Below are 17,176 nucleotides of genomic sequence, written 5' to 3' on the forward strand. Positions count from 1 at the left end.
TTGGCTACATTGTGAGCTTGGGGATAGCCTGGTCTATGTAAGACCCTGTCTTAAAACAACAAGAAGAAAAGGAAAGGGCTTCGGTGTCTCTTCCTAGGAGAATGGGGACTGTCATTAAAGAGATCTGTCTGCAGGGTCGTATTTCATCCTTGCATTGTTCCTTTGAGGAGGTGGCTTCCACCCCATTTTACCCTCACAGAAACCAAAGCAAAGAAATATATATGCCAGCTCTCTGATCTGGTGGTAACGCAACAGGCCTAACAGGCACTACAAACCCTTCCTTCCTTTCCACAAAACCTCTGAGGCCCTGAGAGCAAGTCTTGAGCAATGAGAGTGATCACACTTGGAGGACTGTCCATGGAGAGGCTGACAGACACTGGGAACCAGCTACCATGAGGCCATGGGAAGGGAAATGAGGGCCCAGAGGGTTTGAATATTGGGAGGGTAGAAAAAGGAAGTGGTTGGTGTCCGAAACAAATTTTGCCTACTTGACAACTGTGCCCGTGTCAGCCAGTTAAGAGGACTGTCATTTTCACAAACTAGGCAATATAATTATACAGACTGCGTTCTGACTAGTGTCCAAGAAGTCCTTGTAGAAGTCAGGAGAACACAGGATGACCTCTGGAGTAAAGGGTCATGGTCATGGGGAGGGGGATGAACAAGGATATCTTGGGACTCTGAGATGGAAGTGCTGAGCTATTTCTGCCCAGTTTCTTATTGGGGGCTCAAGTGTTGGTTCTCTGAATCTGCCTAGTGAGGTCTACCCAATCCAGGCAGTGCAAGGAAAGAGGCTTGACAAGGGGCTGCCTTGGTTGCCTTCTCTCTCTCTCTCTCTCTCTCTCTCTCTCTCTCTCTCTCTCTCTCTCTCTCTCTCTCTCTCTCTCTCTCTCTCTCTCTCTCTCCTAGACAGGGTTTCTCTCTGTGTAACAGTGCTGACTGTCCTGGAACTTGGTCCTTGGACTCAAAGTGATTCACCTGCCTCTGCCTCCTGAATGCTGGGATTAAAGGCGTGTGCCACCAACGCCTGGTCTGCGCTCTTTTTATGAGGCAGAAATTTGAGTAGGCGCCCAAGACCCCAGCCCAAAAGTAAAATGGCACCTGATCCCAGGCACAGTGGTTACCATCTCTAATCCTAGTACTCAGAGGCTAAGACACAGTGGTTACCGTCTCTAATCCTAGTACTTGGAGACTGCAGGCGGGTGGGTGTATGAAGTTCAGGGCCAGTTTAGGCCACATAGCAAGACCTTGTCTTAAAAGAAAAGAAAGCAGCCTGGTGAGGGGGCTGCTGTGGGAAGAGAGGGGCCGGGTAAAAGGTAGGGAGGGGTGTGGCTTAGTGGTAGAGTGGTAGCCTAGAATGCACAAAGTCTTGGGTTCCATCCCCAGCACCACATAAAACCAAGCACAGTGGCGTGTGTCTGCAATCCCAGCACTCCAGCAGAGGAGGCAGGGAATGAGAAGATCAGGGTCATCCTCTGCTTCATAGAGAGGTCAAAGCCAGCCTTGGCTACATGAAACTGTGCCTGTATCAGTAAATAAAGTGCATCTCCGGACGTTTACCTTGAGGCCAGGTGTCTAGAGAAAAGATAGACAGCTAACATCCCCCTCTCCTTTACATGAACACACACGCACACACTCACACGCATTCGTGTGTGTGCCCCTTGAAGGGGCTGCAATGGAAAGGATTCTCTGGCCTGTGAGTCTATCACAGCCACCATTCTAAGTGCACATGATGCTTGGGGGATCCCATCATTGGCGGTGGCAGGAAGTGACTTGGTACTGGCCCTACATACCGCTGATGAAGGGACTAGGGGTCTGGGACATCCTGTCCATAGCTGGCACCCTATCCAGAGGGCCGCAAGCCACACAAGAGGGTTTTGACACCAGGCCAAAGGCCTATGGGGACATGGTTGCCTGGCCTGTAGTCATTTCACAGGCCAGACGCAAGGAGAGGGGAGACTACAGGGATGGGGACTAGCAGGGATGATGGGAAATTGCAGGGATGGGAACGATAGAGGTGAGAAGATCTGGGGACGAGAAGGTGGTGATGGGTGGCTTTGGAAAGAGCACGAAGCCCAGAGCTGGAGTTTTCTTGCTTTGTCACCTTAGGCAAGTTACCGTGTCTCTGAGGAGAGAAGTCCCCTGACAAGGAGAATGCCCTCATCTCTTTCTAGAACTTGCAAAATAAGTGCTTTGAATCTTAGCATGTCAGAGTTTTGTTTTGTTTTTTAAGTCTTCTGAAGTCGCTTAGTCAAACTTCTTAATTGTGTAAATAGTTCTCAGGAAAAATAAGAATAAGGTCTAGGACTCCTGGAGGCTCCTCAGCTGGTCAAACCAAAAAGCTGGACACACACTTAGTCAGCTCGTGCAGCCATTACAGTTAATCCAGATGCATGAAAAGGAAACGACTTTTAACACTCAAGTCCTCTATGCTACTAGCCACCTTCCAAGGGTTCCACAGCCACAGGTAGCAAATAACTTCCACAGCAGTCTTGCAACCACGGACCTTTCCACCTTCTCAATTGTCTTGGCCAGCCTTGGACACGTGGTCAGAACTTGAACTTTCAGGAAAAGATACATTGGGTCCTCTGCCTCTGCCTTTCTGTTTTCCTGTGTGGACAGGGGACGTGCAGGAAGGCTGTGGAATACATGTGAGGCCTGGCGTCCCAGGGCCTGGTACAGTGCTCATCCACTCAGGGTTCTCATTTATCTGACTCTCTCTCACAGAATGTCAAAGAGTAAGTGGCCAGTCCCACTTAGAGGAACCCACAGAAGCCCTTGTCATTAAAACAAGGAAACTGAAGGCTTTTATAAGCTTGTTACGCTTCTGTGCCCATGAGACATGATCAGAATGTGTTTCATAAATCTCAAGGCCCAGTGCACCCTGAACAAATACATCCTTCTTACTCATAAAAAGCTTTCAATCCAAGACCCAGTCCAGTTCATCTAGGCTCAACCATCACCAACAGCTTTGGTCTAAACAGCCTGAAGGGTCCAAGAGAGAAAGGCACAGAAACTTCTATATAGAGATGCACTGTTGGGGGCATTGCACCAGAACCTGGGTCTAACTTGAGTCAAGTACTGACCTCAGAGCCCTTCCTCAGCAGCTGGGAGGTTCTGATACAAAGACAGATGGCCCTTCTTAGACATACTGTATGGGTCTACGGCCATACCACCCTGAACGTGCCCGATCTCGTCTGATCTCGGAAGCTAAGCAGGGTTGGGCCTGGTTAGTACTTGGATGGGAGACAAACTGTATGGACACAGGGTAGGTGGCTTGGTGCATTATCTATAACTTCTCACTGTATGTCAGTGGTCCCTCATGCTTTGGGGATCACACGTCCTTTAATTACTTATTAAAATCTATACACCTTCTCTGCCGAGAAGCAGCGGTATGTGAGCAGATATTCCATGCTGCCTACCATTTCGAGCTGTCGATGGCTTTGAAAGTCAATGGGCCCCAGATCCATAGAAAATGGACTCTGCCTTAGGGCTTCCAAAAAGGAACTCAGGTCTGTGGACAGGATTTTAACCCAAAAGCTCCGTTCAGACTTCTGCACGCCAGACACAAAAGCACATGAAGACGTGTCATTTTAAGCCATCAAATGACAACAGGTGTTGGCCTGTGGGGAACTTCTGGAACCTTCCCAATGATTGGGAGGCGGGGGTGAGGAGGTTCTAGCAAGCCTGAGCACGGCAAACATTGCAGACAGCTTTTACCTTTTCACCCCCTTCCCTTTCCCTTGCTAAAACGTACAGTCGGAAAGCTAGTCCCCAAGGTCTATGGAGTCCCTTATTTGGCCACTGACTCATTCCTAAGACTGAACATCAAGCTCCAACCATCACAATGCATTAATATGTCCAGGTAGATTCCCCAGCCCACCCTTGCACAGACCCCGCCCCTTTCCCCTTAAAAGCCGGCTCCTGCAGAAACGCCCACTTGCTCTCTTGCTGGACCACACGCTTGCCCGCTCACTTGCTAGCATGCTTGCCTGCCTGCTGCTGCTGCAGCCTTTGCGGCCTCCCCCAACCCCACTAGTCCCTCCAGGGTAATAATTTTCCTTTGTTGTCTGGGTGTGTCCTGTACTGATTCTGGGGGCCGACCTCCCTTTCTCAGGGAGCAAGCATTGTTATCAAAAGTCAGTGTTGATCCCTGTAAGCAAAGACATGGGCCACCACAAGCTCCAGGGGTGGGTGATAGCCAGCTGTGGATGATGCCCCTGCCAACAGGAGCTACACTCTCGTATGTTAGGGGTAACAGGGTAACACACATGTCACGTGTCCCACTGAAGCTTTAAGTCCCCCGCAGCCCCACAGGACCAGGCAGCAGCCTGACTTCCCAAAGCAAACTGGGATTGTATAAGCCTCAAAGAAGAGGCGGGTGGGGGGGTGTTCCTAAAAGCATCCTTGTGGCATTATTAAAATTCTGTGTTCAGTAGGCAATGAGACACCATTTTGAATTTCCGCCCTCCGTTCCCTATAAAGGGGGACTCTCTGGGGGGCAACTGTCTCATGGTTGAGGATCTGCCTGGCCCTGGGAACACTGGTCTTGTGGAGACTCCCACTGGAGGGGACAGTAGAGGAAGAGGAATGGACATACACATCCCCCTCCATGCTCTTAGAGCTTGTCTCTGAAAGAAATGAATTAATATCCACAGTCAAAGGAACATTATATAATTTGTGCTTTTTCCCTGGGGATCCAACGCGCAAAGAGGGATGTGTGTGTGTGTGTGTGTGTGTGGTGTGTCATACAGAGGTATTTTGTAGACAGAAAGTACATGAAAACACTTAGACCTTGACACATTCTTTGCTGTAAGTCTGTGTAATGGTTTCCATTTGTAACCCACACAGACTGAGCATGGAAAGACAAAACTGATCACAGCTACACGTCTGGAGGTGGCAGTGGTCATAGTGAACGGATTGACCTAGGACACTTCATAGTTATCTACAAATAGAGGAAGTGGTTTCAATTTGAATCCCATCCAAAGAACCACCCCCCCCCACTGTGAGCGCCCTAGCCTCATCCTTCACAGTGTTCTCTGACCCCCAAAGAGAAAACGCCATCCTGAAGAAGTCTTTTTGCCCTGGGACCATTCTGCTGCTTTCACCCCAACTCAGGAAGCTCCTAACACCCCGGGGCTTCGATCTGTGCGGTGACAACTTACCTTCAAACCCTCTCTCAACCCCTGCCCAGGGAGCTTCGCCCGGGTCACCAGAGGCCAGGCACCTCTTCCCTCCGCACTTTCTAGAGCTGTTGGAGCATATTGGACTTTCTAAAATATTTACATATGGGAGAAGACAGTTAACAAGAGTCCTCGTCTCTTTCTCCACCGTGAGTCCCAGGGGGGAACCTCAGGTCATCACATGTGGCAACAAGTGCCTTTACCAGATTCCTTCAAGCCCCTGTCCTGGCCAGTTTACTGTCAGCCGGACATAAGTTAGAGTTATCAAGCGAGAGGGAAACATAAGACTGGTCTATAAGCAAGTTTGTGGGGGCATTTTCTTAGTTAGAGATCGATGTGGAGGGTGCAGACCGTTGCGGGTAGTGCCGCCTCTGGGCAGGTCCTGGGGTATAAAGAAGCAGGCTGAGGAAGCCATGCGGAGCAGGTCGATACATGCCATACTTCCTCGGCCTCGGTTTCAGAACCTCTTCTCTTGGTGATGGGCTGTAACCTGGAAGCCAACTAAACCCTTTCCTCCCCAAGTTACTCATGATCATGGTGTTTTCACCCCAACAATAGAGACACCCTAGCCTAGGTAAAACTGTCCCTTTAACACCCCCAGAGAGCAAGATACCATGGTTTCCCTTCTGCTGCCAAAAGAGGGTGTATGTGAGACAGTGAAACAGAGAAACAGAATGCACAACAGTCCCAGGGAGAAGGGGGGAGGGGCTCCATGATCCCTTGACACTATCTCTGCGGGCTAATCTAGCAGGTGAAAAACGGAACGGGTGACCTTGGGACACAGGTTCTGGGCACGTGGGGACAGCCCTGAGGCTGGGTCACACTGGGCTGAACCATTCCAAACTTCTGTCCTACAATGCCAAATTCAAAGTGAGCTCAAATCCACCCCCACCCCTCCGGTGGGGGGAAGCTTCGGATGCCTGGTGACACATTTGGAGCCGCTGATAACTGCTTTTCGGAATTCCTACTCAGCTTTTAGAAAGGGAAGTACGAGTATTTATAGCTGCGAGTGAACAATTTCCTATGGCTCTGCCCTCTGCCCAGCTGTACCTCGGCCAAGTTTGCGCAATGCCCTCCTCACCCAGCTCTCAGCGTGGCAGCCTGGGAGACTGGGCCACAGCGGACGGAGCCTTGCCAAGTCAGGCACAATAACCACACAAGCCATCAGGCTGGAATCCCCAAGCACATAGAAGCCAAGTTACAAAGACTGACCTAGCCCTATCTGCAGCTCAAGGGCCCGGGAAGGGAGAGGCCACACACCCTCCTTTCAGCTTTAGTGGGAAATGCAGCCTGGCCTCCCCACCAGCCCCCAGCAGAGGGCTTTGAACACAACCCAAGCACTTCTCGAATTGTGGTTCTCAAGCCCTGAGGTGGACAGTGGAGACCCTACTGGCTTGCTCTGTGCAGAGAGGAACTGAGCACTCTTGGCTTCCCAGAATAATGCAGCTGGCTGGGGACAGACTCTGGGGGAGCCATACCTGCTAACGCCTAGCCCTGAGCTCCTGTCCATCCCTTTCCCCCTTCCCTCCGGAGACTGTGTCTCCTGTGGACGCTGTCACTGACCAACTTGCTGAGCTCACCACAGCGGGCACGTTTTGTAGCTTACATTCTCACAACTCCCCTCTGTCAGAGAACACAGTCGGCAACAGTTACTAAGACAGAGAGAACAGGGGTGCAAAGCCTGATCTAAAATAAGGGAATAAGAACAACGACGACGAAAGAACAGAAAAAGAACCAACAAAGTAAAATTAGAACTACCATTTGACCTATCTATAGCCAGAAGAATCTAAATCAGGCCTGGCACCAAGATGCTTTCACACCCCTGTGTACAATATTTGGGTTATAGAATCAGTCTAGATACCCACCACCAGACAAATGGATGCTAAGAGTGGGGTATGTTTACACAATGGGGCATAAGTTATAAAAAAAAATGATGATGGTGTCATTTGCAGGAAAACCGATGGAATTTGCGATTCACCTTTTTGAGCAATATAAACCAGACTTGGAAAGTCAAAGATGACATGTATATGGATTCGAGACTTTTTATGTCTGTACAAACAGAAGAGGGGCTATGTGTTGAGGAGGAAGGAGACCAGTGGGAGGAGAGGAGGAGAGACGAAAGGGGGCAATGGAAAGGGACTATATGGCCAAAGCATGACTGTCACTATGTCATCAGGAAGCCTATTACTTTGTGCTATAGTTAAAAAAACTCATCCATTGTGCCTAAAGTTCTTCTGACCAAATCACAGAGAGGAAAATGGTTCCCTGGACTCCTGAGATCGAGGTCTCACCCAGAAATAGCATGAAGGAAAGCAAGGACACTACCTCATGGCCACATTGCTGCCATCGATCACTATGGGCCGCAGGGAGCTGGCTGGGTCTCCACCAGCCTCTTCCAGGCCGGGTCCCAGGCCCTGCTGGGCAGAGTCCCGGATCCCGCAGCTTCCCCGGGGTGTCAGCACTATCCCGGTGCTGTTGGCTGGATCCTCCTGGGCCCTTGGGCGGCTACCGGTCTGGATCAACTCCTGCAGCACATCGTTGACCAATGCACTATCGCCCAGTTTGCCCAGCACCCTGACCACGTCGTCCTGGCTGTAGCCCAGTTTCTGGAAAAACTCCATCTTGTTCCGGCGCTCCATATCGTGCCAACTGTTGCCTGGCACGGCTCCTGCCCTGGGCTTCCTCCAAGCAGAGCTGCACAGGCATGAGCTAAAAAGAAAAAGCAGTAGTCAGGTGTTTGCTGAGCAGCCTGGCAGCGGGGCCACTGGGTGAGGAGGGCATGCTGTGTGCGCTCCTCCCTCCTGGCGCTAGCTGTCAGGAAATCACGCCTTGCCTGGTCCCCTTGGGGATTTTCAGTCGCTTGGTGTGGCTTGCCAGCCACAGATGCAATCACGCTTCTTTTACTAGCGTGTTCTCTGAGCCCTTTGGTCCCGAGTGCCGTGCAGGGAACACTGGCCAGGGCCCAGGGGGGCCGGGGCTGAGTAGGGCACCAAGTCAGGGAAATCTATTTAGAGACTCTCTGTTAGGAGCGAGATGGTATCCACCCAGATTTCTGTACTGAAGTGCTTAGCACCAATACCTCAGACTGTATTTAGAGACAGGGCCTTTCAAATCAGGCCCTTGGGGGCATACCTTCACCTTGCAATAGTTGTTCCACAAGAGGAGGCAAGGCACTCTAGACCGGACACTCACACACACACACACACACACACACACACACACACACACACACACACACACACACGACCTTAGGAGGGTGAAGGGACTGCTTGGGGAGCCAGGTCTAGGAAGGATCCAACATCACTGACTCTGATCCCGAACTTGCAGCAGTGATGTTCAATTGTGTCAGCCTTCATTTGCCAAGACTGTTGTAGCAGACCTGGCAGGCAGTCTAGGCTGCTGGCTCACTCCCAGGGAGAACAGTCACAGAAGAGGGCCCCTCCCAGAAAGGCAAGGCTACCCAGGAATTCAATTCTGCACTCTGGCTCCATTTACATTCAGATCACACGGAACCTTGAAAAGAAAGGGTCCTGACTCAAATTTGGCTCTTCCTGTGGGGGCATCAGGCATGGCCTCCCTGTGTGGCGGGTGACAAGGAAGGGACTATGCCTGACAGATGTGTTCAAAAGGAGAAAATGAGAATATTCAGGACACATTGGGTCTCTGTGCTAGTCACATAAACAAACAAACTCGACAACCTTTAAAAATGTCTTAAAATGTAGAAATAAACTTGAAGACGTAGTTACTGTGCAAGAGTCAAACAACGGAGAAGTAGAAGGAAGGTATAATACACAGCCCACTCCCCCTCACTCTCACCCCCTACTGCCCCTCACTCCACCCTCCATCCCCCCTCACGACCCCCCACTCTCAGTGCTTCCTGTGCTGACCATGGGCCTCCATCTCTCCAGCACTTTCTCTGAGCACCTACTTGCATATTAGTGGAGTATTGTTTCTGGTTTTTTTTTTTGCATGCACGACACCATGCTGTATGTTAGCAGCTTGCTTTTCTCCTTGAAAACACGTCTTGAGCATCTTTTCCAGCCAGTTTCTTGGGTCTGCCCACTGCATGCCCAGCATCAAATTTGATGATGGATGGATGGATGGATGGATGGATGGATGGATGGATAGAAGGATGGATGGATGGATGAATGGATGGATAGGTGGATGGATAGATGGATGGATGGATGGATGCATGCATGGATGGGTGGGTGGGTGGGCAAATGGTGTTCTTTAGGGCTAACCATATGCCAAATGATAGAAACGTAGTTGTCTTGTATTTTCCGGCTGCAGATCCTGCTGGTTGAAGATTCTTGCACATTCTCCTTTCACCCCACCCCCCCCTCCCAGTGCTGTGGATTCCTTATTTTTCTATCCCATTCTCCCGTATGACTCTCTTACAGCATGTCTACAGCCCTTTCCATGCAGGGCAAGAAAAAGGACAGAGTTAACGAGGCCAGAGCCTGCCAGGTGCAACGCATTTCAAACACAGCCTTCTAGGTGGCAGCAAGGCATTGTGGCCACCCAGACATGCTCACCTCCCACTCCAACTCTGTCCAAGCTCATCTGACTTGGCCCCAGCCCTGTGTTTCTAACACAATCTGACCATATTTCCCTCTGCTTAAAAAGATGCTCTACTGCAGCCCCTGGTGACTATAGAAGAGCTGCCAAGTTCCTGGGCAACCAGAACACACCCAGTGGCTGTGGCCCCAGCCACCCCACCAGTGGTTCATCTAATCCTTAGGGTGAAATGAGTCTCTCCCCCATATCTAAATATTCCAGGATGCTCTCACACACATGCTTGTCACTCTGGGGTTTGCCAAACTTTAAATTTCAATTCACACAGCACTCAGAGGGATCCTCCCGGATTCTACAGATCTAAAGAGAGCTTGGTCATGCCACCCACCACAATGCACCACCACCTTTGGGATGGTTGCACATGAGTTATCATTTATTTTCCTCATGAAACTCAATTGTTCTGACCTGTCTATTTCAGGGTCACCATTACTTAGTGCGGCACCTGGCAGAATTGAGGAGTTCAATTGACCATATATTTATTTATTTAGGTTTTTTGAGGCAGGGTTTCTCTGGCTGTCCTGGAACTCAATCTGTAGACCAGGCTGGCCTCAAACTCACAAATATCCACCTGCCTCAGTCTCCCGAGTGCCAGCATTAAAGGGGTGCACCACCATGGTCTAGCTCAATCACTTTTTAAATGGACGGTCTAAGCTGGAGTTTTCCTCTTTTCCCACGTTTTTCCTGGAGTTTTAAATCTCAAAGAACAGCACCCTCCAGAGGCCCCAAAGGAGACAGCCTCTTGTGCCCTTTGACATCCTGAAGTCATTCACCCTGTGTCCTGGCCATTTTGCACACCCACCCCGCCCCCACGCCCCCCACACCCACCTCGCCCCCCACACCCACCCTGACATTGTCCCTTCCTCTCACTCCTCCAGGCAACAAACTTACTGATTGCCTTCTTCCCACTGGCTCCACAGGGGAAAAAAAAAGAACAGTCTAGTCTCAACACAGTCTACTCGGGAAAACACACCAAGTAGTAATTCGTAAATCCAAAATAAACATGATTGGTTGTTTTGGGGTTTGGCTTTTTTGTTCTTTTTTTTACATTTATTTGTGTGTGTGTGTGTGTGTGTGTGTGTGTGTGTGTGCGTGTGTGTGATTGTTTTGTGTGCCAGAGTGCTCATGTGGCGGTCAGAGCACAACTTATAAGATCCTATTCTCTCCCTCCACCAGCTTGGGTCCTGGGGTTGCAACTCTGGTCACCAGGCTTTGCAGCAAGTGCCCTCACTAGCCCAGAATGACTGTTTTGATTAGAAAAGGAGATGTGCTTTTGGGAGCTGGAAAGATGGCTCAGTAGTTAAGAGCACTTGCTGTTCTTGTAAAGGACCTGAGTCAGCTCATACCCATCTGTAACTCCAGTTCCAGGCAATCAACGCCTTCTTCTGGCCTCTAACTGCACCGGGCAGACACTCAGCGCACATATATACATGTAGGCAAAACACTCATACACATAAAGCAAGCTAATCTAAGAAAACATTCTAAAGAAGGAAAAGGAGAAATGTCCTTCAAGGTGTGCGTGGGGAATGACTAATCTCCTTTTGGAAGGTCTGGAGAGGTGGTTGTGGGATTCATCAGGGCACCCAGCACCAAATCTAATGAGCTGAGTTTGAGCTCCTGAGAGAATCAAGCTATGGGACTTAAATAAGTAAAACGTGTGCAAGGAGAGGCCAGAGACGTCCTCAAAGAGCTGTGAGGCCTTCTGAGAGGACACCAGGGTCTCAGCACGGAGTTTGCTCCACCCCGCTACCTAAGTGCCTAGCCACTACCCAAAGGCTCCATCACTGAGGAGTTTCACACACACACACACACACACACACACACACACACACACACTCATGGATGGTCTAAGCTGGAGCTCTCCTCTTTTCTCCAAACTCCTCATCCCTCCATCCTACATGAAGGTCAAAACTCATGCACATGAGAGTCAGGGCCTCACAGTCAGCCCTGTTTGACCTCCATCTCTTAACTAGAAGTCCCTGGTCTAGCCTTATCTTCTTCTGTGTCTCGTGAGTAGTTCATCTGCCTCAGGACCTTTGTCTTCCAGCGCTAGGGGCCAACTTTGACCAAACTTTGGACACTCATCAGCCTGATGGGTCACCCCACACTGTGGGGGGGGGGGTGGACGGACGGACAGGGAGGGTTTCCTCCATGGGCTAAGCTGACTATTACATTTTCTGGAAGCTTCCAAACCTTGACGCTCCATCAGCACTCCACCTCTGGCTGCTCATGCACGCACCTCTGCACTGTATTTCAGAGACAGAGGGAGAACAGACAGACAGCAGCAGAAAGAAAAACGTCCATGTTCCCACTATGGCTTTTCATGGTTTCCATATCATTTTTATGAACGCCTGGTTAAACTTCCTGTTTCTCCTGGTGATATGCACCGAGGCTGTATAACTAGTAAACGGCAGAGAGTGACCGTCAGTGCGGTCCAGAAATAACCTGCCGTTTGGAGTCATGTGCTCAGCACCGGGGGCAGCATCTTACCATTGCAGAAATGGAAACATTTAAATTGCAACCCAGCGGCACCCCTTGCGTCTCAAAAGGAACAGCTCTGTGAAGAGTCCTGAGCTAATTTCACAACTGCTGCCGAGAGAGCGGGACCAAAGCAAGAGCATCTAAAATGAGAAGGCTTGTGTCTGATGGGGTGAGCAGGCAGCTGGCCACATGAGGGCCTTCCCTGGGGCTGCTTCTTTCCCTGGAGTCAGCGTGCCATCCCGCAGAGCCTTTTCTGAGGTATGTGTGCCACCCGACAGCTGTTCTTACACAAAACCAACAGAGAATTCACCTACTTCAGAAAATAATCCCCCCTCGGGACCTTAACCGCCGCTTTAGTTCCTCTTAAAGCATGGGGGATTTGGAAGGGGCAGGGGCCTGCTCTCTGGACGCCCCCATGAGATGATCTTCGCGCTGTTAACACCCGGCTGCTTAAGTGTGACCTTGCTATTTTTAAAACCCGAGAGTCTGAACGGCTTCATCTCCGTTTTCTTCCTCAATCTTGACTGGAAGTCACAAATAGCCCAGATAGATTAGTGACGAAATCTCCCAGATTTCGTCATGAGACATGGCGGTGGTCCGCGTCCCGACCCTCTCTCCCTCAGGACTGACAGCCGAGGCAATGGTCCTGTGGGGGAAAGATCCCTTCTAGAAGCAGCAAGCCCGGGTTGAAGGTACGCCCCCCCCCCCAAGCCGCAGCCCTATAACCTCTGCCTCCAAGAGCATCCGGGGAAATCGAGGAGAGAAAGAGAAGAAAATGTAGAGGCGCTGCCTAATTATGAGCTGCTGTCTCCTACACAGCCTGTGGAAGCCTCAGCCTCCTTGTGAGGTGGGAAGTGCTGGCCCCACTGGCGGTTTCTGTGAAGAAGCTGAGGGGAAAAGCCTTTGCCCAGGGTCCCAGAGACACCAGCCTGCCAAGGGGGGTGACATTTGTCTCCCAGGCCAGAGAGCACCCTCCAGTGGCCACCTCCGGTGCATACCCACAGCACCGAGCCCCAAATTTCTCCTTCAGCACCCCACTTGAGTGGAATTCAAACCACCGCAGTGAGGAGAATGTCAGCCCAGCCCCGCTCTCAACAACTCCATGGAAACCTGTGGTGGATGGGCCAGCACAGATCTCCAGCCCCTCGGCGGAGCTAGCTGTCTGTCGGTCAGATTCTTTTGTTTTTGTCAGTTAGAGTTTGAGGAAGTGACAGAGAATCTAAGGTTTCATCCCACAGGACTGATCCTTTTTTTAGATCTCCTCACCACTGACTTTTTAAGGGGAATTTGTAATGTATGTTTGTATGTGTATCTCGTTGGGGGTTAGGCTTAGTGGTGGCTACACAGAGCCCTGTTTTGGTCACTCCTAAGCACACAGTCCCGCATGGATGAACCGTTCACAAGTTGGAGAACTGTTCCCACCACCCATGTCTAGACCTCTTCCTTCTGCGGAATCCATTCTCCCTGCCCATTAGCAGCCATCTTCCCGCTGCCCCTATGAACTTGGCCACCTCAGAGCACCTTACACGGATGGAGTCTCGCAGCATGTGCCCTCCTGTCACCATTTGCTTCGCTAAGCTTAATTTCCTCAAGGTGGTACGTGTCAGAATTTCCCTTCTTTCTGAGGCAGCATAGTCGCCCACCTGAGGTGTATTCCACGTGTTCTATTTGCCCACTCCTCCAGCAATGGAGTACTTTGGCTGCCTCTATCGCTTGACTGCTGTCACTCAAGCGGCTACGAACATGGACTCCCGGCCTGGACTTTTGTTTCCTCCTCAAACTTACCCCTCCATTCTCTGCTGCTATATAAGTTACAGGTGTGTCTGAAGAATTCACAGACATGATCCGTAAGCTCTATCCATGCCGGGCTTCAGGGACTCTGTTGAGCATCATTTGGCCTAGGGGAAAGTCCCTAACCTTGGGTGACACAGGCTCAGGCTTCCAGGGCTCTGGAGACTCAGTCTCCTCAGCAGCCCTGAGACTGCTGCAGAAGCCCCTGATCTGCCATCAGCCAGGAAGCAACACCAAAGAACCAGAGTCTAGACTGGCAGACAGTTCCATGAGCCTGGAGACGGGGTAAAGCCATTTCCCCACTCGACCTCACAGCATCCAACTTGCTACAAAGCCCACAGTTTTACTTCAGCTGGCAAGATCAACGCCCCACCGCCCCCCCCACACACACAAGAGCCCCTGTTAAAAGTGAGCAGACATTGCATCCAAACGGGCAGTTAAGGTAATTTGAACATCTAAAAGAACTTCAGGCGTGAGGACCCCGAGGGCGGTCCTCACCCCTGCAGGCTCTCTGACATGCCCTTCTCCCGTGCCCTTGACTGATCTGTGCCGCGCCTGCCACGTTAACTGACAGCAGGGCATACCAGGGCACAAGCACTCACCCGCAGGGTGTGTCCCCCGGTTCTCACAGCAGACGCTGGCCAGCTGCCGTGAGCCTTCACTGCTGAAGGCTCTCCAGCGAGGGAGTGCTCAGTCCCTCGGGAGTTCCGCGACTCCACACAGGAGGCCCGAAAACCCAGGCCACACCCCTGCTAGAAGCCGATCCATGCCTACGCTCCACTTCCTGCACAGGTCTCTTTGAGTTGCAAAAGGTACTTAAACTCCGTGTTAAAAACAAAAGGAAGAAAGCAGCCCGAGGTAGGAAGTTCGCGCCTCTGCCTGAGTCAACGAATCAAAGTACAGCAGCCATGCAAAACAGTCTCTCTTGAGGGCTGTGCCGCAGGAGCCTCCTCCGGGAGAGCCAGGAGTCCCGAGAGAAAAAGCCTGGAGAATCTGAGGGTGTGAACGGCTGCTAAGTTCCCACTCCCGGTGGCTGTGAAGCCCATCCGCTTGAAGATGCTCCTACGGGAAGTTTCTGCTCAGCCAAACAAGACCACAGTCTGCAAGAGGGAAGTGTTACCACAGGGAGAGGACAGAGCTCTTCACAAGTTGCACATGGGACTTGGGCTTGGAGAAGCAGTCCACCCTTGATTCACAAAGCTGGAGGTCCCAACAAGTGGTGGCTTCCGTTGGGATAAGGGGAGCAGGGGGCTGTGGCTCTCTTCACGGCTGTCCTTCGTGGAATGGGTGACTGCTTCCCTAACTGAGGAGAAGTCTGACCCCAGGCCTGTGCATTACAGCATTCTGCTGTTATTACAGAGAGCAGACACCAGATTTTGTTTCCTGAATTTGGGGTGTTTCACAGTTATGCAACCAAACTGTATAGCAAGCAGCCCAACTCCCACCAGATAAAACATCAAGGACATAGCCAGGGAGTCAAGCTGAGCTTAGAATACTAGAGTTGGTAATGAGGAAGGAGGGAGACCTGTCTTTCACCCGACTGATGGATTCGCACATTCTCACCCTCGGGTCATCACTCTAGCCCTATCTTGATGTTTTTGAAACATTGTCGTTGTATGTATTTGAGGTTGAACACGCATGCTATGCCTAGGTTGGCCTTGAACTCGGTCCTTCTGCCCTGGCCCCCCCAGAACTGAGATGTGAACTACTATGTTCAGCCTCAAAAGCTGTTCTTTTAGACACAAGACAACAGGTCGTGGAAGTCTGGGAAGATTATCAAGATGGACTCGGGATGTGTGATATAGAAATCTTGATTTGTGGGCTCTCGAGATGGCTCAGCAGCTAAAGGCACCTGTGGCCAAGGCTGATAACCTGGGTTTGACTCCTTGGACCCACATGTGGAAGGAGAGAGGCCTGCAAGCTGTCCCCTGACCTCCACACTTGTGTCCCGCACACATATGCACGTACATATGCACACACATACATACAAACAAATAAACGTAACAGACATTTTAAAAAGATCCCTGATTTGTGTCTATCCCTAGGCCAATAGCATTTCTGCAGAGGATGGCCCAAGGGAGAAGCATCAAATCATTTCTCAAAAAAGACGTTTGTGTGAGCAAGGTGGCTCAGAAGGTAGAGCCAAGCCTGATGAGCTGAGTTCAGTCACAGGACCCACAATACCGAAAGAGAGGAGCGGCTCCCTCAAGCTGTCCTCTGACCTCCGTGTCCTGACACACATGCACCCACATATATATGCATCACACACATACACACACACACACACACAGACACAGACAGACACATACATACACACAGACACCACACACACACACACACACACACACACACACACACACACACACACACTACATTTTAAACTTTTCGAGTAGACAGTGCCTGGGAATGACACCTAAGGTTATTTGGCCTCCTCCACACACGTGCACACTCTCACACAGATGCACATACACGCACAAAAATGGCAGTGTTCAACCGTCAGACTAGAATGTGATTGGTGGAGGCCAAAAGACTTCAGCGTCTTAATTTAAGCTAGAGAACTCATCATTTAGACTGGAAAACTCAGTTCTCAGTTGTCTTTGTTAAGAGTGTCACCGTATGGTCCCTTTACGATCGGTTCCTTTACAGTATCTGACCTAGGGAAAACTGTGTTCGCCCACAGAGGCACGTTTCAGCTGCCATGACTGTAGGGAGGAGAAAGAAGCCGGTCTTGCTTAGGTGACCAGTTACCCACTGGAAGGAGAAACCACCACAATGTCACTTCAGCTTGCTTGGGGAAGAGTCCCTGGGCTGCATCTCCAGCCCCAAAGAACCAGTCAAACAAGTAGGGAGAGGGGACTGCAGTCTCACAGTGGTGACGGACACAGGGCTACACCTCACAAATGATGTTGAGTCCTGAGGAGAGCGGGGTGGCAAGCTTCCTTCCTTTTCTTCTTTTGCCTGGTCTACCCCAAGGCTGCTTCTGCCTTCTCCCTGCCTTTTTGGTAACACTGGGGTCTGTGCTATCAGGAAGTGGCCCAGAAGGGTGTAGGCGTGAGGGGATAGACCCTCACCACAGAGGGAGGGCAGCGTGCAGGCAGGTAACAGTGGACACCAGTCTTTGATAATGTTTCCTGAGTGAGCTAGAGCTGTGT

The 17,176-nt window shown here is 50.8% G+C and overlaps 1 protein-coding gene across 1 annotated transcript in view; it reads right to left on the minus strand.

Moving 5' to 3' along the window:
• Zc3h12d (zinc finger CCCH-type containing 12D) overlaps positions 1-15,268 on the minus strand; it is a 29,079-nt gene extending 13,811 nt beyond the window's left edge. The window contains exons 1-2 of the mRNA XM_040728171.1: positions 14,627-15,268; positions 7,506-7,889 (exon numbers count right to left, since the gene is read on the minus strand). Coding sequence (XP_040584105.1) covers positions 7,506-7,819 — 314 coding nt within the window. The 5' untranslated portion in view covers positions 7,820-7,889; positions 14,627-15,268. The remainder of the gene's footprint in view (positions 1-7,505; positions 7,890-14,626) is intronic.
• Positions 15,269-17,176: the final 1,908 nt, after the last annotated feature.

This window comes from Mesocricetus auratus, unplaced genomic scaffold (assembly GCF_017639785.1).
Source record: "Mesocricetus auratus isolate SY011 unplaced genomic scaffold, BCM_Maur_2.0 Super-Scaffold_100018, whole genome shotgun sequence".
Classification (NCBI taxonomy): Eukaryota; Metazoa; Chordata; class Mammalia; order Rodentia; family Cricetidae; genus Mesocricetus; species Mesocricetus auratus.